At 47.7% G+C, this 23,269-nt stretch overlaps 1 protein-coding gene across 9 annotated transcripts in view; it reads right to left on the bottom strand.

Moving 5' to 3' along the window:
* phactr1 (phosphatase and actin regulator 1) overlaps positions 1-23,269 on the bottom strand; it is a 707,078-nt gene that overhangs the window by 194,726 nt on the left and 489,083 nt on the right. For all 9 annotated transcript variants that reach the window (XM_038797119.1, XM_038797115.1, XM_038797116.1 and 6 more), the window contains one exon: positions 9,907-10,237. In XM_038797119.1, coding sequence (XP_038653047.1) covers positions 9,907-10,237 — 331 coding nt within the window. The remainder of the gene's footprint in view (positions 1-9,906; positions 10,238-23,269) is intronic.

Raw genomic sequence — 23,269 nt, 5'->3', positions numbered from 1 at the left:
CCATGCTGACTTTGTCTGATTACATCACTGCTTTCCAAATGCTGTTCTGTGAAATGCTTGATAATGGACTCTAGCAACTTCCCTACTATTGACGTTAGGCTCATTGGTTTATAGTTCCCAGTTTTCTCTCTACCTTCCTTTTTGAATGGTGGAGTTACATTCACTGTCCTCCAATCTGTAGAAACCATTCCACAATCAAAAGTATTTTGGAAAATGACCGGCAATGGATCTACTATTTATCAGGCTATTTCCTCAACTACTCTGGGATGACGATGATGTTTTTTTTAAAAGTTAGAGTACCCAAATCTTTTCTTTTCTAATTTAGCATAACCAATTAATTTGCCCTGCACGTTTGTCGAGGAACACAGGCTGGAATACTAACAGCGAGCGTAGAAATAAGGGGTCCCTGGCAAGGGGCAACAACACGCCGACGGGGGGAGGGGTGAGGCAATGCCAGGCCCCCCCCACCCCCACGGCGAGAGCAATCTGAACAAAAATCAAACCACTACCCAAGGGACTGCTTCAGGTGGGAGACCAGGCCCCAGCACGAGGGAATGAGAGTAGCAGAGAAGGGAGAGCAAGCGAGAGGAGTGCAGGGTAGTGAGCCATCTGGGATGGCCACTTACAACAAGAAACATGGACGTTTGCAAAGCCTAAAGGGAAATGTGGACAATATAAGATTCAGGCCGGCACAGAGCAAAGAATCCAGACAGCATCGAAACCCCCAAATGATTAGCATTTTAATGGCCCATCTCCGTAAGCCAAAGGATTGATACTCAGGTAACCAATACAAATCCAGACATTTCGGCGTCACTCCCTTTACTCAGGAAGCATAAACAGTAAGGTCAATGACCGCTTAGGACAGGCCCAGCCATCAAGGCACCCGCCCCTTTATTAGCTCGATCGAAGGCAGTGATCGAGAACTGCCCAATTAATTGGGTCCTAACCTAAGGACCGCCCAAAAGAGCGCAAAACCCCCAAGGATTGGGAGCCACTGCCATGTGTTCGATCTCTTCTGGACCTGGCACTCCGGCAACGTCCATCTCCAACTGCAGCACCACGACCAGAAGCAAGTGCAAGTTCAACGCTCGCGACCAGACGGATGAGCCCAGCTGAGCAGCAGTTACTTCTCCAGACACAGAAGATCCAGATTCGAACAAAGGCCACTGTTCCTCTGACCTAAGCCGGGTGCCTGAAGTTAAGTACAGGTTGTCATAGTTGTTGGTGTAGTTTAACTAGTAGTGTTTATGTTGCATGTGTAAGTTAATCTTGTGTGTACATAAAGTACCATTGATCTTGAACTTACTAACTGATTGTTTGGCTCTTTGATCGATATCTGGTTGAACTTTGTGGTGGTATCATTTGATACCTGGCGACTCTGAAAGCAATATAGTATCGATATCTAAAGAGAGAAGGGCAACCTTATTGACTGCCATATTTATAGCAGGTAAAAAAGGCAACAGCTATTGGCGACCTCTTACGGGACTCGACCCAGAAGTGATTCTGTCACTCCAAGGGAACCCATAAAACGTTTGAATTAGAAATCCAAATTGGAAAAGTAAAAGAAACCACAAGCGTAAGACCAGTATCGATCAAACGTCCAAGATTCGGAAGTGTGTCGGAAGTGTGTAACTTGCATGCGTACTAACAAGGGATATAAGGTAACCTCGATAGATTTTGTTGCGTGAAACTTTTGGGAGTTGTGTGAACCGGAAAATAGCCGAGGCCATACCCGCTGTTTACCTCACCCCCTGTCCCCAATTCCCAATAGAGACACAGAGATTATGGTAGAAATACGGAGATTACGGTACAGATGGCACTGAAGTGAATGGAACGCCTTATGTACCCACAGGAACCCGAGGTCGCTGCGACCAATAGAGCAGAACTTCCTATATGGGAAGAGGAAATTAGGAAGTACCGAAAGGGGAAAGGATGGCCCCTGTGGTCTGAGTTTTGTGCAAATAAAGAGACAGGTCCTGGTAGTTTAGGACAAACTTGGTGGTATAACCTGAACAAAATCTATAAAAAGAATTTAAGTAGAGTTCGTAAGCCAATGGCAATCGTGTTCTGTTTGGCACAATTGCGAGTCACAGAGGAGGTCATGAGGATGCTCTGCAGACAGCTTGAAGAGAAAGAGAAGAGTAGTGAGGGAAATGTTAGTGAGTGTGAGAAAGTAAATGAGCAACTCTGAGAGCAGCTAGCAGCGAAGGACAATGAGATGGCAGATGTCAAACGGGCACACCAATCCTTTCTCGACCACCTAAGCAGCTTTCAGATCCAATATGATAAAGCCTACCAAGACACACAACGTGCGGTTTTGGTAAGAGAGGAAACAGAACATCAAGCAGAACAATTGAAAAAGGCAGCCCTCTGAGCACTCCACAGTTCCACCATGGAACAGAGGCAGAGTTCTGTAGACCATGCCAAATGCAGGCAGTAAATTGCAAGATTGCAGTCACTGTTCTCAGTTCAGAATGGGTTCAGAGATTATTTTGAACCAAATTAGATCAGGAAGATGGCCCCGATTGGCAGGAACTTAACGAAACTGCCCATCGCTATGTAAGCAAAACAGAAACTGAGAATCGAGCACCACAGGCCCCGAAAAGGAAAGCACCTGCACCACCGACTGCACAGGCAACAGCCAACCCTATGAATCCAGTCACCACGCAGCGCAGAAGACCAACCAGATTTTGTGTACACCACCCCACCAACCATCACCCAGTTAAGTGATGCCCATAATAAAATAGAAATACATCAGACCCACACCATTTCTTTGAGCGAGTTAGGCAAAAAAACCGTCATGTACGGTCTGGACGAGCAAGAAGAAGTGAAACACATAGTAATGAGCCTTGACTGGTCTGTTAGTTCAGCCCTTCCCAACCCACAAAATGTAGGAGGAGGTAGCCTCCAAGATATGAAAACAGCCATCCTAGATGCAATTGGCTATAATAGAGGAGATCCAGTAGAAGGACACAACTGATGGAGGCAGAAAAAAGGAGAGCATCCAACCCTTTGCTGTATGCCTCTGGATACACTTCACGGCGGTGTTTGGTGATTTAATCCGCGCCCATTTAACTACAGACAATACAGCCAAACGGACCCATATTTTAGTCTCCCGTGCCATGGAGACAGGACAAAAAGCATGTGCAAATTACGACCCCTCAGACCCGGGACACAATGAAGTGTGGGTACTGTAGAGACTATCGAGAGCTTGAGAACAATCCTTACATAACCAGGCAGAGCAGGAGAAAGTAGACGCGAACATGCATCCAGGAAGGACACATCAAGACCCCGCATGGGGAAATGAAGGTAGAAATAATGCACAGCACTTTAAAACACAGGTATGCTACAATTGTGGACACGAGGGACATTGTGCCCGAGAATGCAATGCCCCCCTGAAACAGCAACGGAATCAGCCCACAAATGCTCCACATAGAAACAATGTCAGGCCTATCCACAGCGTTAGCGGCCGTTCAGACAATTTGGCCATAAATGGCACCGATTGACGGTGTTCGGACTCCCCAACTTGGGTCTGCGACACGCTTTGGGACAAGTCCGGTAGACCCGCAGTCACAGGCACAGTCTGGGGACAACCAGTAGAATTTATTTGGGACACAGGAGGGTCCCGAACCACGTTAAACTCCTCCACAATATACCAGTGAGATATATGGCCCACTACAGACACTATCACTCTTAGTGGATTTACAGGACACCTCCAGCAGGGACACATTACAGCCCTGATGGATATTCAGATCGGTAACAGAACTAAGCACTCAGTTGTTTCTCGTACAGTACTTCTTGTACATAACAGGACTCAACCCCGTAACCAATTTGACCGAGCACACCCCGACACAGCTACTGTTAGATGATAGGTCGAAGGACAGTACAGCAAGCCAAATTAGAACAGCGCGCTGGACCCTACTGCTGCAAGGACGCGACATTACAGTAAATAGACAAAGACGCACACGTTTCTGGCCGATAATTTACAATAAGCAGGAACCCCACATGAACCCCACATGACAAAGCACGGTAGCATGGTGGTTAGCATAAATGCTTCACAGCTCCAGGGTCCCAGGTTCGATTCCCGGCTGGGTCACTGTCTGTGCGGAGTCTGCACGTCCTCCCCGTGTGTGCGTGGGTTTCCTCCGGGTGCTCTGGTTTCCTCCCACAGTCCAAAGATGTGCAGGTTAGGTGGATTGGCCATGCTAAATTGCCCGTAGTGTCCTAAAAAGTAAGGTTAAGGGGGGGAGTTGTTGGGTTGCGGGTACAGGGTGGATACATGGGTTTGAGTAGGGTGATCATTGCTCGGCACAACATCGAGGGCCGAAGGGCCTGTTCTGTGCTGTACTGTTCTATGTTCTATGTTCTATGATTGTGAAATCATTGCAGCCAAGCACAACACAGGAACCTTTATTCCCAAATCGTTACCGACAAAGACAGGCATCAGACTACAGAGAACCTAGCCCACAGATAAAGCTCACAAAATTTATGTAGATTGCTCCTTCACCATTCCAAATGGAAAAAAGATTACAGGATGTGGCATTTATGTAGAGGACGTGCACAGATGGCAATTAGAGGAGATATCATTAAAGTTACCAGGACATTTAGGTTCGCAGGCAGCCGCGTTAGCAGCCATCGCATGCATTGTGCAGCACCCAGATTCGTTCCCGACCCCAGCAGACATATATTCGGACAGTTTATATGTTTGCAACAGCTTGACAGAATTCCTGCCCCTGTGGGAATCTAGAGGATTTATATCCGCCGACGGAAAACCCCGACCCTCAGCACCATTACTAAAACACATTCTCAAGGAAGCTAAAGATCAGAAATATGGCATCATAAAAGTTAGAAGCCACCATCGCTCCTCCCCACAGGGTAACGTAAAAGCAAATGCCCCAGCAAATGCAGGCTCATGACATGGCCACTTTTGGCGACCCCCCCCGAGAGTGCCCCAGTACACGCGGTCCAGGTTTCACAGACCAAAATTCAAGATTTGGCACAGGCACAAAAGGATGATGACTTGCTTCAAGAAATTTTGAAAGGAAACTTTCCATCTCCCTATGATAGGTTCAAAGACACTTTAACGGTACACGAGGGAATCATATTAAAGGATGGTATTTATGTGGTCCCCACCCAGGACAGGAACCAGATTATTTGTCAATTCCATGATGAACACAGACACCAAGGGATAGAATCCACCCTTGCCCACCTCAGACCCCTTTGCTGGTGGCCCGGTTTAAAAACTGATGTAACCCACTACATTGGAAATTGTTTCATTTGCGCCCTGAACAACCCAGACAGATACGCAAAAAAAAGTCAGCTAAGACACACCTGCCCTGTTAATGGCCCATTAATGAACCCCTCCCCACTCTGCAGAAATGGATTTAAATATGTGTTGATCGTGATGGACACCTTCACAAAATGGGGAGAAGCATTTCCTTCCAGGGCAAACACAGCTAAAGCGACAGCAAAAATTCTAACCCAGCAGATATTTACTAGATGGGGACTCCTCCATAGTATTGAGTCGGACCAAGGTTCGCACTTCACAGGAAGAGTAATGACAAACGTCCTCGCATTTTCGGAATTAAACGGAAGTTTCACTTTGCCTATCACCCACAATCGAGCAGCATTGTGGAACGCATGAAGCAAACCCTAAAGGCAACACTTAGGAAGATGGTGCAAAAGCACAACACAACATGGGACACAGTTCTCCCCATTTGCAATGATGTTTATGAGAAACACGGTGTCGAGTTTGACAGGATCCCCTGACTGACCTCAAGGCCGCATCGGATGCCAGGAAGATCGCTCTCTTCCTTTCTACAGCCGGGGACCACGCTATCCACATCTTCAACTCCCTCACCTTTGCTGAAGGCGAGGAGAAGACGAAGTTTAAAACAGTCCTGCTGAAGTTCGACAGCCACTGTGACATCGAAGTCAATGAGAGCTTTGAACGCTATGTGTTCCAGCAGAGGCTTCAGGGGAAGGATGAACATTTTCAATCCTTTTTAACCCATCTCCGCATCTCGTGCAGTCCTGCAACTATGGCTCCACTTCCGACTCCATGATCCGGGATCAGATTGATTTCGGGGTCCAGTCTGATCCCCTTCGCCAGCAGCTCCTAAAAGTTAAGCAGCTCACCCTTACTATCGCCATCGAGACCTGCGTCCTCCACGAGCAAGCTAACAACCGGTATTCCCATATCAAGGTGGCAGAAACGGCACGGAAAAACCCCCACGTTGCGGAACGAGTGCAGGCCATCAAACAAATGCAGGGCCTGAGTCTGGATGAGGGCGGCCATTTTGCGCGTTTTTCCCGGGTTCCTGCGCATGCGCACCACGACCAAGGGGACGGCGAGGCCGACGACCGAACTGTGCAAGATCGCACGTCATTCGACCGCACTGCGCATGCGCGGTGGCACATGGAATGTCCTGACAGCGGCGCCATGACGTGCTCCAACTGTGGCTCCGTTCATTTAAAGTGGCAATGTCCCTCGAAATCGCAACGCTGTCTCCAGTGTGGCAAGCGTGGACACTACGCAGCCCTTTGCAGATCTGCTCCACTGCCCAGCACACAGTGATCCCAGCCTCAGCGCAGGAACGTCCGGTCAGTACAGCAATCAGTCACAGACTCCGACTCCGACAGTCTTCTAGATCCCGACACTGAGGGCCTCACATCCCCATTCCGGGTGGGTATCATCACCAAGCATACGCTGCCTTTATCAACGATGGTGAAACAACTCCCAATAATGAGCATTGATCCAGACGACAAGTGGTGTGGCACCCTTACAGTCAACTAGGCTCACATACGCTTCAAGATGGACACTGGCGCTTCAGAAAACCTTATGTCAAAATCTGACCTTGACATCATTCGCGTCAAGTCAAGCATTCTTCCACCGGCCTGACAGCTCCTCGACTACAATGGCAATGCCATTGCTGCCAGTGACTCATGCCAACTTGCGGTGTCCCATCATTCTTCAAAAGCAACGCTGCGTTTTGAAATTGTAGGAACCAACAGAACTTATCTGCTCGGTGCTCGGGCCTGCAAACTCCTGAACTTTGTGCAGTGGGTTCACACCGCAACGGCCTCGCCAGATGTTAACTTCCAAGGCCAATTCGATGACATCATAGCACAATACCACAGCGTGTTCGAAGGTATGGGCACACTCCCTTACCTATACAAAATCCTGTTGAAGCCAAATGCCACCCCTGTGTTCCACGCACCGCGTCGGGTGCTGGCGCCCCTTAAGGACCGCCTCAAGCAGCAGCTGCAAGACCTCCAGGACCAGGGCGTCACTTCTAAGGTCACGGAACCCATGGAACCTGAGTTAGCTTCATGGTTTGTGTCAAAAAGCCGTCAGGGGAACTTCGAATCTGTATCGACCCCAAAGATTTGAATTGTAACATCATGAGGGAACGCTACCCAATACCTAAACGAGAAGAGTTAACCAGCGAGATGGCTCATGCCAAGTTCTTCACGAAGCTGGATGCCTCCAAGGGGTTTTGGCAAATATAGCTGGAAGCGTCCAGTCGCAAGCTGTGCACATTTAACACCCCGTTCGGTCGCTACTGTTACAACTGAATGCCCTTTGGCATCATCTCCGCCTCAGAGGTGTTCCACCGCATAATGGAACAAGTGATGGAGGGCATTGAAGGGGTGCGAGTGTACATCGATTACATCATTATCTGGTCCACAACTCCTCAGGAGCACATCGATCGCCTCAAGCGAGTGTTCCACAGGATCCACGAACATGGCCTCCAACTCAACAGAGCCAAATGCTCGTTCAGTCAATCAGAAATCAAATTGCTTGGCGACCACATTTCGCAGTTCGGCGTGCAGCCAGATGCAGACAAGGTGTCGGCGATCAATGTCATGAAGACCCCGGAGGACAAGAAGGCGGTCCTCCGCTTCCTAGCGATTGTCAACTTGCTTTGGAAATTTATCCCCAACCTTGCATCACACACCACAGCTCTCCCCCATCTCGTTAAAAAAACTACGGACTTCCAGTGGCTTCCCGCTCATGAGCAAGAGTGGCGTGAGCTCAGGGCGAAACTCACCAAGGCCCCGGTGCTGGCGTTTTTCGACCCCGCCAAGGAGACGAAAATATCCACCGACGCAAGGCAGGCTGGCATTGGGGCAGTGCTCCCTCCAGCGGGATGACTCCTCCCCCTGTGCCCCAGTCGCATATGCCTCTAGAGCCATGACACCCACTGAGCAACGATACGCTCAGATTGAAAAAGAATGCCTGGGCCTCCTCACAGGGATTGCCAAATTCCATGATTATGTGTATGGACTCCCCAAATTCACGGTCGAGACGGACCACAGGCCATTGGTTCACATCATCCAAAAATACCTCAATGACATGACACCACGGCTACAACGCATCCTCCTCAAACTACGCTGCTACGATGTGGCCGATGCTCTCTCCAGATACATCACCAAACCATGTGAGCAGACTGACTTTGTCTGGCAAATAGACGCGCAGGTGCAATTCTGTGCCTCCAACTTTCCGGCCACTGATGAAAGGGTCGTGCAAATTCGTCAGGAGACGGCCAGGGAACTTCTACTTCAGTGTGTCATGCGACATCTCACGGATGGTTGGCAAAAGGGGCAGTGCCTTTTATAATGTAAAGGACGATCTAACGGTGGTAAACGGCATACTAATGAAGCTGGACAGAATTGTGATCCCACAGAGCATGCGAGAGTTGGTCCTCTGCCAGATCCACGAGGGTCACCTGCGGGTCGAACAGTGTCGCCGTCGAGCCCGAGAGCCAGTATATTGGCCAGGCATCAGCCAGGATATCGCCAACATGGTCCTCAATTGCCCAACATGTCAAAGGTTCCAGCCGGCTCAGCCTAAAGAGACTCTACAGCTGCATGTAATGGTGACCTCCCCATGGTCCAAAGTTGGTGTTGACCTGTTCCATGCCAAGGGCCAAGACTATGTCCTCCTAGTGGACTACTTTTCCAACTAGCCCGAGGTGGTCAGACTGACTGACCTCACATCAGCAACAGCTATCAAGGCATGCAAGGAGATTTTTGCCCAGCATGGCATCCCACTCACAGTGATGAGTGACAACGGCCCGTGCTTCTTCAGCCAGGAGTGGACAGATTTTGCCCGGCTGTACAATATTCGGCACGTCACATCAAGCCCCCACTACCCCCAGTCGAATGGGAAGGCTGACAAAGGGGTCCACATCGTTAAAAGACTGTTGTGCTACTGACTCGGGTTCAGATTTTAACCTGACGCTGTTAGCCTACAGGGCGACTCCTTTGTCCACTGGGCTGTCCCCAGCACAGCTCCTAATGAACCGCACACTGCGAACGACAGTGCCGGCTATCCACATTCTGGACCTGGACAACTTCCCGGTCCTACAGAGGATGCAAAACTTTCGGGCCCAATGCAAGTCGGCGTACGATGCCCACGCCACAGATCTTCCTAACCTGGTCCCTGCTGACCGAGTTCGTGTTCAGCTGACGGTGGTTGGTCTGCCACACATGAGAAAAAAACGATATGTACAGATGTGTAAACGATGAGATAACAAGGAAATGCAACATTCAGTCTATAAATTCAGTCTCTGTGGCGGATGACGAAAGGTCAATCGTTACCCTTTGTTTCCTGTTACTAAGCTAGCTTTTACATAAGAACATAAGAACTAGGAGCAGGAGTAGGCCATCTGGCCCCTTGAGCCTGCTCCGCCATTCAATGAGATCATGGCTGATCTTTTGTGGACTCAGCTCCACTTTCCAGCCTTTTTATCCAGCTTTCCACATTACCCTGTATCCCATGTATCCTGGATCCTTCCAACATATCATACTAGACTTCTTATTATCTAGGTCTTTTTTTTGTTTAGTGTTCAGTTCAAAGTTAGTAAAGTCAAAGATAAAACATGATGGCTGACATATTACCTTTCGAGTCTTTGCATTGTCATGGCCAATGTCTTGTTGAGTTCTTCTATCACTTTACTAGTCGGTATTGCTGGATGGATAGGTAGCCCACTGGATAAAGATAAAGATTGGGAGCCTCCGTATTGTAGATGGTGCGGATGAGCAGCAAGCTGAGAAGGCAGCAACTGATGCTGTGCAGAAGACTGCTGGGAGAGTTTCTGCACTACAGAATAGGACGTAGGCGGAGAGTCTGCAGCCTGTGGCGGAATGCAAATCATCACTTTCTTTGGAGGTAGAGGGGGTGACAGCCTCACAGGTGGCATACAAGGCAGCTTCACAGGTTGGCTAGTGTCTGATTAAACAAAAATAAAACATATTAAAGTACCACTCAGTAAACAATGGAACAGCTATTTACTAGTCCTTCCACTCCTCCCTGCTGTTTTCACACTCACTGAGGGATTTGAAAGACAAAACTATTGGGATTAATTCCGTTTGCACGAGGGTGACAACATTGAAACCTTAACCACAAGCATTAAGACTGCAGACTCCTCACTGGAATTGTGGAATTAGAAAATCGCACTTGGCAGTTTGTAAAGTGGCTATCCAGTAACACAGTGGTTTACAGTTGTTTCACAGCCCCAAAGACCTGGGTTCGATTCACGACGTGGGTCACTGTCAGTGTGGAGTTTGCATGTTCTTCCTGTGTCTGCATGGGTTTCCTTCAGGTGCTCCGGCTTCCTGCGACAGGTCCCAAAAAATGTTTGGAATTCACCCTCAGTGTGCCTGAACAGGTGCCGGAATGTGGCGACTAGGGGCTTTTCACAGTAACCTCATTGCTGTGTTAATGTAAGCCTACTTGTGACACGAATAAATATTATTATCTGCTCTTAGCACAGATCAGAGGTGTCAGCAAATTAAATTAATTATTTTCCTAATTTTGAGGCCAGTCACTGTAATAACTGGGAAGTTAATCTCCCATTCTCTGATTGTGTCAGCCATGGAGCAAATTTCCTTTGTTTCGGTGAGTTCAAACTGAGATTTTGCGGAAAGTCTTTATGGTGTCAGTGTTTACGCTCACAGATTAAACATATTCATGGAGCTTCAATTCATTTCAGAGCAAACATTAATGCTTGGTACCAGCAAGGCTTCTGTATTGATAATTGGCAATGAAAACTAGCAGATACGATGACTGTTATAGTAAGACAAAAAGATGTCATTATGGTAGGCTGTGAGCTGACTTTGTAGCATGGTGACAAAACTGTGGCTACACCTACTCTAAACAATGCATTGATTCTACCTCGGTTCGGTGTCTTATCAGGAGGGCTACATTTGCTGCTGACTGTGTTTTACTATACTATGGCAATGTTAATAGGGAATTGGTAAAAACATCCTTTGCAAAGTTTTCAAATGGCATCCTTCTTTGGGATTAAAATGAAGTATAACACCGTGGGCGGGTTTCTCTGTCATGCCGTCAGGATTCTCCGTTTTGCCGGCTGGTCGATGGAGTTTCCCATTGTGGGGCAGCCCCACACTGTCGGGAGAAACCCGGGCTGCCGGCAAAACGGAGAATCCCAACAGCGGAGAATTCTGATGGTGTAGAATTCAGCCCCTTACCTTTACACTTCTTTATCTAACCTTAAGAGTCCTTGATGTGGTATTCAAAAAAGCTAAATATTCGGGGCAGGATTCTCCGGTCTCCTACAACAAAATCGCGTTTGGCGATTGGCTGGAGACTCCATGTTGGTGTCGAAATTGGGGGCAGTGCCGCTTTAGCGATTCTCCGCCCCCTCCAAATGGCATATTCTAGGAGTTCGCCGCACGCCGTATAGAAGGCCTGATGATGTTACCAGAGGCCTTCTCCCCCGATTCTCCGCTCCCGACGTGTGGCGTTCCCAACAGTATGGGTCTCATGCTATTTCTTTTTCGGGAACTCAGCGTAGCGGCTGCAGACTGAGTCCAGCGCCGAAACAGTCGGGGGAGAGGGATCCGCAGGCAGGGGGGGCTTTGGCAGGGGCTGGGGGCGGAGAGCCTGGCCAAGTGGGGCACTATTTGGCAGGCCAGGTCCGCGTGCGGCCTGCGCTTTGTTGCACGGTGCAGCCGCTGCAGGCCGCCGCTGTGCAATTGCGCGGCCACAGACCTGGCAATTCTCCGGCCGTGTCGGCAGTTAAAGTCGGGGATCGGTGACCATTTTGCACCCTTTTCTCGGTTATAAAATGGCAATGTTCTCTTGCTGGCATCAGGACATAGTCTCCAAATCAGAGAATCTAGACTTCAGTTCCCACCGGTTGGTATGTTAGTGACTAGGGGGTCACAACTTCAAGATGGTCAACAAGAGAGCTAGGAGTGAGAGGAGAAACTTCTTGCCTCAGAGAACAGTTGGGGTTTGTAATACGCTGCCTGGAAGAGTGGTGATGGAGGATTCCACACGAGGTTTCAAAAGAGGGTTGGATATATATTTGAAAGTTTAGAGGTCCACGGAGATAGGGATGGGAAATGCGACTAGCTAGGTTGCTCATTTGGGGGCCAGTGCTAACACAATGGGCCGAATGGCCTCCTTCTATGCTGTAAATAACAAACAAAATAACAAACAAACAAAAAATAAGGTTTAAAACACTGCAAGCCATGGGTAATGCAGGCATAAGAAGGTTATTTAAGTGAGACCAAGGGCTCAGCAGCAGAAATTTACTGTATTGAATAATGAAAAGCTTGTGTCAAATATGTGACTGCAGTTCAAAGACAAATATGGATTCTGAGCTGTAATGTGGGAGTTTGGGGGTAATAATGAAGACAATCATCGATTTAGAGCATATTTTTGAAGTTGATTTCTGAGATAATGAAGAGGGGTTCTGAGAGAAAGTTTTAGAGTGCAGGGCTGAGTTGGGAGAATATTAAAATTAAGTTTAGGAAAGGAATTGTGAAAGACAGGAGAGTCACATAAACTGTTGATGCATGTTGTCACAAACTGCTGGAAATGGCGCAGTAACTACAGGACATTAAAATATTATGAATGCAGTCATTTAGGCTATTGAAAGACAAAGTAATTTGGAAAAGAAAGGCACATTAGCCAAATGAGATTAAGTGCAGACTCATGATGCAAATGGCAAATTGGTGCCTTTAAAAGCTAAAACTTGCAAGTATGGCAAGAAGTCAAAACCGTAAGTGAAAAAGGCACACAGGCGAGTTTTCCAATGGCAGTGTGGGTAAGAGAGTGCTAAATGGCATTGTGGGTGATGTAGTCTTCCAACGGTCTTGTGGGTGTGAGACTGTTCCAACGGTCTTGTGGGTATGAGACTGTTCCAACGGTTGGATGGATAAGAGAGTTAGCCAAGGGTTCTGTGGGAAGAGAATGATTCAATGGTTGTGTGAGTAAGAAAGTGCTCCAATGGCAGTGTGAGTAAGAAAGTGTTCCAATAGCAGTGTGGGTAAGAGAGTGTTCCAATGCAGTGTGAGTAAGAAAGTGTTCCAATGGCAGTGTGGGTAAGAGTATGTTCCAATGGCAGTGTGGGTCAGAGAGTGTTCCAATGGCAGTGTGGGTCAGAGAGTGTTCCAATGGCATTGTGGGTAAGAGAATGTTCCAATGGCAGTGTGGGTAAGAGAATGTTCCAATGGCAGTGTGGGTAAGAGAGTGTTCCAATGGCAGTGTGGGTAAGAGAGTGTTCCAATGGCAGTGTGGGTAAGAGAGTGTTCCAATGGCAGTGTGGGTAAGAGAATGTTCCAATGGCAGTGTGGGTAAGAGAGTGTTCCAATGGCAGTGTGGGTAAGAGAATGTTCCAATGGCAGTGTGGTAAGAGAATGTTCCAATGGCAGTGTGGGTAAGAGAGTGTTCCAATGGCAGTGTGGGTAAGAGAATGTTCCAATGGCAGTGTGGGTAAGAGAATGTTCCAATGGCAGTGTGGATAAGAGAGTGTTTCCAATGGCAGTGTGGGTCAGAGAGGGTTCCAATGGACAGTGTGGGAAAGAGAATGTTCCAAAGGCACTGTGGGCTACGGGATGTTCCTATGGCAGTGTGGGTAACAGAGTGTTGCAACGGCATTGTGAGGAACAGATGGTGCCAATGGCAGTGCTGGTAATGGGAAACGTTCAAATGGCATTGTGGGTAAGAGTGTGTTCCAATGGCAGTGTGGGTAAGAGAATGTTCCAATGGCAGTGTGAGTAAGAGAGTGTTCCAATGGCAGTGTGGGTGAGAGAGTGTTCCAATGGCAGTGTGGGTAAGAGAGAGTTCCAATGGCAGTGTGGGTAAGAGAGTGTTCCAACGGCAGTGTGGGTAAGAGAATGTTCCAATGGCAGTGTGAGTAAGAGAATGTTACAATGGCAGTGTGGGTAAGAGAATGTTCCAATGGCAGTGTGGGTATGAGAATATTCCAATGGCATTGTGGGTAAGAGTGTGTTCCAATTGCAGTGTGGGTAAGAGAATGTTCCAATGGCAGTGCGGGTAAGAGAGTGTTCCAATGGCAGTTTGAGTAAGAGAATGTTCCAATGGTACTATGGGTAAGAGAGTGTTCCAATGGCAGTGTGGGTAAGAGAATGATCAAATGGTACTATGGGTAAGAGTTTGACCCAATGGCAGTGTGGGTAAGAAAGTGTTCCAATGGCAGCGTGGGTGAGAGAGTGTTCCAATGGCAGTGTTTGGGTAAGAGAGTTTTCCAATGGCAGTGTGGGTAAGAGAGTGTTCCAATGGCAGTGTGGGTAATTAACTGTTTCAATGGTAGTGTGGGTAAGAGAGTGTTCCTATAGCAGTGTGGGTCAGAGAAAGTTCTAATGGTAGTGTGGGTAAGAGAGTGTTCCAATGGCAGTGAGGGTAAGAGAGTGCCCAATGGTAGTATGGGTAATTGAGTGTTTCAATGGCATTGTGGGTAAGAGTGTGTTCCAATGGCAGTGTTCGTAAGAGAGTGTTCCAAAGGCAGTGTGGGTCATAAAGTGTTCCAATGGCAGTGTGGGTAAGAGAGTGTTCCAATGGCAGTGTGGGTAAGAGAATGTTCCAACGGCAGTGTGGGTAAGAGAGTGTTCCAATGCCAGTGTGGGTAGGAGAATGTTGCAATGGCAGTGTGGGTAAGACAATGTTCGAATGCCAGTGCGAGTAAGAGAATGTTCCAATGGCAGTGTGCGTAAGAGCGAGTGCCAACGGCAGTGTGGGTAAGAGATTGTTCCAATGGCAGTGTGGGTAAGAGAGTGTTCCAATAGAAGTGTGGGTAACAGAGTGTTCCAATGGCAGCGTAGGTAATTGAGTGTTCCAATGGCAGTGTGGGTAAGAGAGTGTTCCAATGGTACTATGGGTAAGAGTTTGTCCCAATGGCAGTGTGGGTAAGAAAATGTTCCAATGGCAGTGTGGGTGAGAGAGTGTTCCAATGGCAGTGTGAGTAAGAGAATGTTCCAAAGGCACTGTGGCTACGGGATGTTCCTATGGCAGTGTGGGTAACAGAGTGTTGCAACGGCATTGTGAGGAACAGATGGTGCCAATGGCAGTGCTGGTAATGGGAAACGTTCAAATGGCATTGTGGGTAAGAGTGTGTTCCAATGGCAGTGTGGGTAAGAGAATGTTCCAATGGCAGTGTGAGTAAGAGAGTGTTCCAATGGCAGTGTGGGTGAGAGAGTGTTCCAATGGCAGTGTAGGTAAGAGAGAGTTCCAATGGCAGTGTGGGTAAGAGAGTGTTCCAACGGCAGTGTGGGTAAGAGAATGTTCCAATGGCAGTGTGAGTAAGAGAAGGTTACAATGGCAGTGTGGGTACGAGAATGTTCCAATGGCAGTGTGGGTATGAGAATATTCCAATGGCATTGTGGGTAAGAGTGTGTTCCAATTGCAGTGTGGGTAAGAGAATGTTCCAATGGCAGTGCGGGTAAGAGAGTGTTCCAATGGCAGTTTGAGTAAGAGAATGTTCCAATGGTACTATGGGTAAGAGAGTGTTCCAATGGCAGTGTGGGTAAGAGAATGATCAAATGGTACTATGGGTAAGAGTTTGACCCAATGGCAGTGTGGGTAAGAAAGTGTTCCAATGGCAGTGTGGGTAAGATAGTGTTCCAATGGCAGTGTTCGTAAGAGAGTTTTCCAAAGGCAGTGTGGGTCATAAAGTCTTCCAATGGCAGTGTGGGTAAAAGAATGTTCCAACGGCAGTGTGGGTAAGAGAGTGTTCCTATAGCAGTGTGGGTCAGAGAAAGGTTCTAATGGTAGTGTGGGTAAGAAGTGTTCCAATGGCAGTGAGGGTAAGAGAGTGCCCAATGGTAGTCAGTAGGGTAATTGAGTGTTTCAATGGCATTGTGGGTAAGAGTGTGTTCCAGGCAGTGTGGGTAGAGGAGTTTTCCAAAGGCAGTGTGGGTCATAAAGTCTTCCAATGGCAGTGTGGGTAAAAGAATGTTCCAATGGCAGTGTGGGTAAGAGAATATTCCAATGGCAGTGTGGGTAAGAGAGTGTTCCAATGGCAGTGTGGGTAGGAGAATGTTTGCAATGGGCAGTGTGGGTAAGACAATGTTCGAATGCCAGTGCGAGTAAGAGAATGTTCCAATGGCAGTGTGCGTAAGAGCGAGTGCCAATGGCAGTGTGGGTAAGAGATTGTTCCAATGGCAGTGTGGGTAAGAGAGTGTTCCAATGGCAGTGTGGGTAAGAGAGTGTTCCAATGGCAGTGTGGGTAAGAGAGTGTTCCAATGGCAGTGTGGGTAAGAGAATGATCCAATGGTACTATGGGTAAGAGTTTGTCCCAATGGCAGTGTGGGTAAGAAAGTGTTCCAATGGCAGTGTGGGTGAGAGAGTGTTCCAATGGAAGTGTGGGTAAGAGAATGTTCCAATGGCAGTGTGGGTAAGAGAGTGTTCCAATGGCAGTGTGGGTAAGAGAGTCTTCCAATGGCAGTGTGGGTAAGAGAGTATTCCAATGGCAGTGTAGGTAAGAGAGTGTTCCAATGGCAGTGTTTGTAAGAGACTGTTCCAATGGTACTATGGCTAAGAGAGTGTTCCAATGGCAGTGTGGGTAAGAGAATGATCCAATGCTACTATGGGTAAGAGTTTGTCCCAATGGCAGTGTGGGTAAGAAAGTGTTCCAATGGCAGTGTGGGTAAGAGAGTTTTCCAATGGGAGTGTGGGTAAGAAGGTGTTCCAATAGCAGTGTGGGTCAGAGAATGTTCCAATGGTAATGTGGGTAAGAGAGTGTTCCAATGGCAGTGTGGGTAAGAGAGTGCCCAATGGTAGCATGGGTAATTGAGTGTTTAAATGGCATTGTGGGTCAGAGTGTGTTCCAACGGCAGTGTGTGTAAGAGAATGTTCCAATGGTACTATGGGTAAGAGAGTGTTCCAATGGCAGTGTAGGTAAGAGAATGATCCAATGGTACTATGGGTAAGTGTTTGTCCCAATGGCAGTGTGGGTAACAAAGTGTTCCAATGGCAGTGTGAGTGAGAGAGTGTTCCAATGGCAGAGTGGGTAAGAGAGTGCCCAATGGTAGCATGGGTAATTGAGTGTTTCAATGGCATTGTGGGTAAGAGTGTGTTCCAATGGCAGTGTGGGTAAGAGAGTGTTCCAATGGAAGTGTGGGTAAGAGAGTGTTCCAATGGCAGTGTGTGTAAGAAAGTGTTCCAATGGTAGTGTGCGTTAGCGTGTGCTCCAATGGCAGTGTGGGTAAGAGAATGTTCCAACGGCAGTGTGGGTGAGAGAGTGTTCCAATGGCAGTGTGGGTAAGAGAGTTTTCCAATGGCAGTGTGGGTAAGAGAGTGTTCCAATGGCAGCGTGGGTAATTGAGTGTTTCAATGGCAGTGTGGGTAAGAGAATGTTCCAATGGTAGTGTGGGTAAGAGAGTGTTCCAGTGGCAGTGTGGGTCAGAGAATGTTCCAATGGTAGTGTGGGTAAAGGAGTGTTCCAATGGCAGTGTGGGTAAGAGAGTGTTCCAAAGGCAGGTGTGGATAATTGAGTGTTTCATGGAATTGTGGTAAGAGAGTGTCCATGGCAGTGTGGGTAAGAGAGTGTTCCAATGGCAGTGGGGTCAAGAGTGTTCCAATGGCAACGTGGTTACGAGAGTGTTCCAATGGCAGTGTGGGTAAGAGAGAGTTCCAATGGTATTGTGGGTAAGAGCATGTTCCAATGGCAGTGTGGGTAAGAGAATGTTCCAATGGCAGTGTGGGTAAGAGAATGTTCCAATGGCAGTGTGGGTAAGAGAATTTTCCAATGGCAGCGTGGGTAAGAGAATGTTCCAATGGCAGTGTGGGTAAGAGAATGTTCCAATGGCAGTGTGGGTAAAGAATGTTCCAACGGCAGTGTGGGTAAGAGAGCGTTCCAATGGCAGTGTGGTAAGAGAGTCTTCCAATGGCAGTGTGGGTAAGAGAGAGTTCCAATGGCAGTGTGAGTAACAGAATGTTCCAATGGTACTATGGGTAAGAGAGTGTTCCAATGGCAGTGTGGGTAAGAGAGTGTTCCAATGGCAGTGTGGGTAAGAGAATGTTCCAAAGGCAGTGTGGGTACGAGAATGTTCCAATGGCAGTGTGGGTAACAGAGTGTTGCAACGGCATTGTGAGGAACAGAGTGTGCCAATGGCAGTGTGTGTATGGGAAATGTTCCAATGGCATTGTGGGGTAAGAGTGAGTTCCAATGGCAGTGTGGGTAAGAGAATGTTCCAATGGCAGTGTGAGTAAGATAGTGTTCCAATGGCAGTATGAAGTATGAGAGTCTTCCAATGGCAGTGTGGGTAAGAGAGTGTTCAATTGCAGTGTAGGGAAGAGAGTGTTTCCAATGGCAGTGTGAGTAAGAGAATGTTCCATGGTAGTGTAGGTAGAGAATGATCCCATGGTAATATGGTAAGAGGTTTGGTCCCAATGGCATGTGGTAAGGAACAGTGTTCCAATGGCAGTGTGAGTGAGACAGTGTTCCAATGGCAGGTGTGGGTAAGAGAGTGCCCAATGGTAGCATGGGTAATTGAGTGTTTCAATGGCATTGTGGGTAAGAGTGTGTTCCAATGGCAGTGTGGGTAAGAGAGTGTTCCAATGGAAGTGTGGGTAAGAGAGTGTTCCAATGGTAGTGTGTGTAAGAAAGTGTTCCAATGGTAGTGTGCGTAAGCGTGTGCTCCAAAGGCAGTGTGGGTGAGAGAGTGTTCAATGGCAGTGTGGGTAACAGAGTTTTCCAATGGCAGTGTGGGTAAGAGAGTGTTCCAATGGCAGTGTGGGTAAGAGAATGTTCCAATGGCAGTGTGGGTAAGAGAATGTTCCAACGGCAGTGTGGGTAAGAGAGCGTTCCAATGGCAGTGGGGTAAGAGAGTCTTCCAATGGCAGTGTGGGTAAGAGAGTGTTCCAATGGCAGTGTGAGTAAGAGAATGTTCCAAAGGCAGTGTGGGTACGAGAATGTTCCAATGGCAGTGTGCGTAACAGAGTGTTGCAACGGCATTGTGAGGAACAGAGTGTGCCAATGGCAGTGTTGGTAATGGGAAATGTTCCAATGGCATTGTGGGTAAGAGTGTGTTCCAATGGCAGTGTGGGTGAGAGAATGTTCCAATGGCAGTGTGAGTAAGAGAGTGTTCCAATGGCAGTATGAGTAAGAGAGTCTTCCAATGGCAGTGTGGGTAAGAGAGTGTTCCAATGGCAGTGTAGGTAAGAGAGTGTTCCAATGGCAGTGTGAGTAAGAGAATGTTCCAATGGTAGTGTAGGTAAGAGAATGCTCCAATGGTACTATGGGTAAGAGTTTGTCCCAATGGCAGTGTGGGTATGAGCGTGTTCCAATGGCAGTGTGGGTAAGAGAGTGTTCCAATGGCAGTGTGGGTCAGAGAGTGTTCCAATGGCAATGTGGGTAAGAGAGTGTTCCAATGGCAGTGTGGGTAAGAGAGTGTTCCAATGGCAGTGTGGTAAGAGAATGTTCCAATGGCAGTGTGGGTAAGAGAATGTTCCAATGGCAGTGTGGGTAAGGGAGTGTTCCAATGGCAGTGTGGGTAGGAGAATGTTCCAATGGCAGTGTGGGTAAGAGAATGTTGCAATGGCAGCGTGGGTAAGAGAATGTTCCAATGGCAGTGTGGGTAAGAGAATGTTCCAATGGCAGTGTGGGTAAGAAAGTGTTCCAATGGTAGTGTGCGTAAGCGTGTGCTCCAATGGCAGTGTGGGTGAGAGAGTGTTCCAATGGCAGTGTGGGTAAGAGAGTTTTCCAATGGCAGTGTGGGTAAGAGAGTGTTTCAATGGCAGTGTGGGTAAGAGAATGTTCCAATGGTAGTGTGGGTAAGAGAGTGTTCCAGTGGCAGTGTGGGTCAGAGAATGTTCCAATGGTAGTGTGGGTAAGGGAGTGTTCCAATGGCAGTTTGGGTAAGAGAGCGTTCCAAAGGCAGCGTGGGTAATTGAGTTTTTCAATGGAATTGTGGGTAAGAGAGTGTTCCAATGGCAGTGTGGGTAAGAGAGTGTACCAATGGCAGTGTGGGTAAGAGAATGTTCCAATGGCAGTGTGGGTAAGAGAATGTTCCAACGGCAGTGTGGGTAAGAGAGCGTTCCAATGGCAGTGTGGGTAAGAGAGTCTTCCAATGGCAGTGTGGGTAAGAGAGTGTTCCAATGGCAGTGTGTGTAAGAATGTGTTCCAATGGTAGCATGGGTAATTGAGTGTTTCAATGGCATTGTGGGTAAGAGTGTGTTCCAATGGCAGTGTGGGTGAGAGAATGTTCCAATGGCAGTGTGAGTAAGAGAATGTTCCAATGGTAGTGTAGGTAAGAGAATGATCCAATGGTACTATGGGTAAGAGATTGTCCCAATGGCAGTGTGGGTACGAAAGTGTTCCAATGGCAGTGTGAGTGAGACAGTGTTCCAATGGCAGTGTGGGTAAGAGAGTGCCCAATGGTAGCATGGGTAATTGAGTGTTTCAATGGCATTGTGGGTAAGAGTGTGTTCCAATGGCAGTGTGGGTAAGAGAGTGTTCCAATGGAAGTGTGGGTAAGAGAGTGTTCCAATGGCAGTGTGTGTAAGAATGTGTTCCAATGGTAGTGTGCGTAAGCGTGTGTTCCAATGGCAGTGTGGGTAATTGAGTGTTTCAATGGCAGTGTGGGTAAGAGAATGTTCCAATGGTAGTGTGGGTAAGAGAGTGTTCCAGTGGCAGTGTGGGTCAGAGAATGTTCCAATGGTAGTGCGGGTAAGGGAGTGTTCCAATGGCAGTTTGGGTAAGAGAGCGTTCCAAAGGCAGCGTGGGTAATTGAGTTTTTCAATGGAATTGTGGGTAAGAGAGTGTTCCAATGGCAGTGTGGGTAAGAGAATATTCCAATGGCAGTGTGAGTAACAGAGTGTTCCAATAGCAGTGTGAGTAACAGAGCGTTCCAATGGTAGTGTTGGTAATGGGAAATGTTCCAATGGCATTGTGGGTAAGAGTGTGTTCCAATTGCAGTGTGGGTAGGAGAATGTTCCAATGGCAGTGTGGGTAGGAGAATGTTCCAATGGCAGTGTGGGTAAGAGAGAGTTCCAATGGCATTGTGGGTAAGAGCATGTTCCTCTGGCATTGTGGGTATGAGAGTGTTCCAATGGCAGTGTGTGTAAGAGTATGTTCCAATGGCATTGTGGTTATGAGCGTGTTCCAATGGCAGTGTGGGTAAAAGAGCGTTCCAATGGCAGTGTGGGTAAGAGAATGTTCTAATGGCAGTGTGGGTAACAGAGTGTTCCAATGCCAGTGTGGGTAAGAGAGAGTTCCAATGGCAGTGTGCGTGAGAGAATATTCCAATGGCAGTGTGGGTCAGAACAGTGTTCCAATGGCAGTGTTGGTAAGGGAATGTTCCAATGGCAGTGTGGGTAAGAGAGTGTTCCAATGGCAGTGTGGGTAAGAGAATGTTCCAATGTCAGTGTGAGTAACAGAGTGTGCCAATGGCAGTGTTGGTAATGGGAAATGTTCCAATGGCAGTGTGGGTAAGAGAATGTTCCAATGGCAGTGTGGGTAAGAGAGAGTTCCAATGGCAGTGTGGGTAAGAGAATGTTCCAATGGAAATGTGGGTAAGATAGTGTTCGAATGGCAGTATGGGTAAGAGAATGGTACAATGGCAGTGTGAGTAAGAGAATGTTCCAATGGCAGTGTGGGTAAGAGAATGTTTCAATGTCAGTGTGGGTAAGAGAATGTTACAATGGCAGTGTGAGTAAGAGAGAGTTGCAATGGCAGTGTGGGTAAGAGAGTCTTGGTATTGGGAAGTGTTCCAATGGCATTGTGGGTAAGAGTGTGTTCCAATGGCAGTGTGGGTAAGAGAATGTTCCAATGGCAGTGTGGGGAAGAGAGAGTTCCAATGGCATTGTGGGTAAGAGCATGTTCCAATGCCAGTGTGGGTAAGAGAGTGTTCCAAAGGCAGTGTGGGTAAGAGAGTCTTCCAATGGCAGCGTGGGTAAGAGAATGATCCAATGGCAGTGAAGGTAAGAGAGTGTTCCAATGGCAGTGTGAGTAAGAGAATGTTCCAATGGAACTATGGGTAAGAGAGTGTTCCAATGGCACTGTGGGTAAGAGAATGATCCAATGGCAGTGAAGGTAAGAGAGTGTTCCAATGGCAGTGTGAGTAAGAGAATGTTCCAATGGTACTATGGGTAAGAGAGTGTTCCAACGGCAATGTTGTAAGAGAATGATCCAATGGCAGTGTGGGTAAGAAAGTGTTCCAATGGCAAAGTGGGTGAGAGAGTGCTCCAATGGCAGTGTGTGTAAGAGTATGTTCCAATGGCATTGTGGGTGTGAGAGTGTTCCAATGGCAGTGTGGGTAAGAGAGTGTGCCAATGGCTGTGTGGGTAAGAGAGTGTTCCAATGGCTATGTGGGTAAGACAGTGTTCCAATGGCAGTGTGGGTAAGAGAGAGTTCCAAAGGCAGTGTGCGTGAGAGAATATTCCAATGGCAGTGTGGGTCAGAACAGTGTTCCAATGGCAGTGTTGGTAAGAGAATGTTCCAATGGCAGTGTGGGTAAGAGAGTGTTCCAATGCCAGTGCGGGTAAGAGAATGTTCCAATGTCAGTGTGAGTAACAGAGTGTGCCAATGGCAGTGTTGGTAATGGGAAATGTTCCAATGGCATTGTGGGTAAGAGCATGTTCCAATGGCAGTGTGGGTAAGAGAATGTTCCAATGGCAGTGTGAGTAAGAGAATGTTCCAATGGCAGTGTGGGTAAGAGAGTGTTCCAATGGCAGTGTGGGTAAGAGAATGTTCCAATGGAAGTGTGGGTAAGAGAGAGTTCCAATGGCAGTGTGGGTTAGAGAATGTTCCAATGGAAGTGTGGGTAAAAGAGTGTTCAAATGGCAGTATGGGTAAGAGAATGTTACAATGGCAGTGTGAGTAAGAGCATGTTCCAATGGCAGTGTGGGTAAGAGAATGTTTCAATGGCAGTGTGGGGAAGAGAATGTTACAATGGCAGTGTGAGTAAGAGAGAGTTCCAAAGGCAGCGTGGGTAAGAGAGTGATGGTAATAGGAAATGTTCCAATGGCATTGTGGGTAAGAGTGTGTTC

This window comes from Scyliorhinus canicula, chromosome 5 (assembly GCF_902713615.1).
Source record: "Scyliorhinus canicula chromosome 5, sScyCan1.1, whole genome shotgun sequence".
In the NCBI taxonomy this organism is placed as follows: Eukaryota; Metazoa; Chordata; class Chondrichthyes; order Carcharhiniformes; family Scyliorhinidae; genus Scyliorhinus; species Scyliorhinus canicula.
The sequence above is the reverse complement of the archived record's forward strand: the minus strand, read 5'-3'. Positions and strand labels throughout refer to the sequence as shown.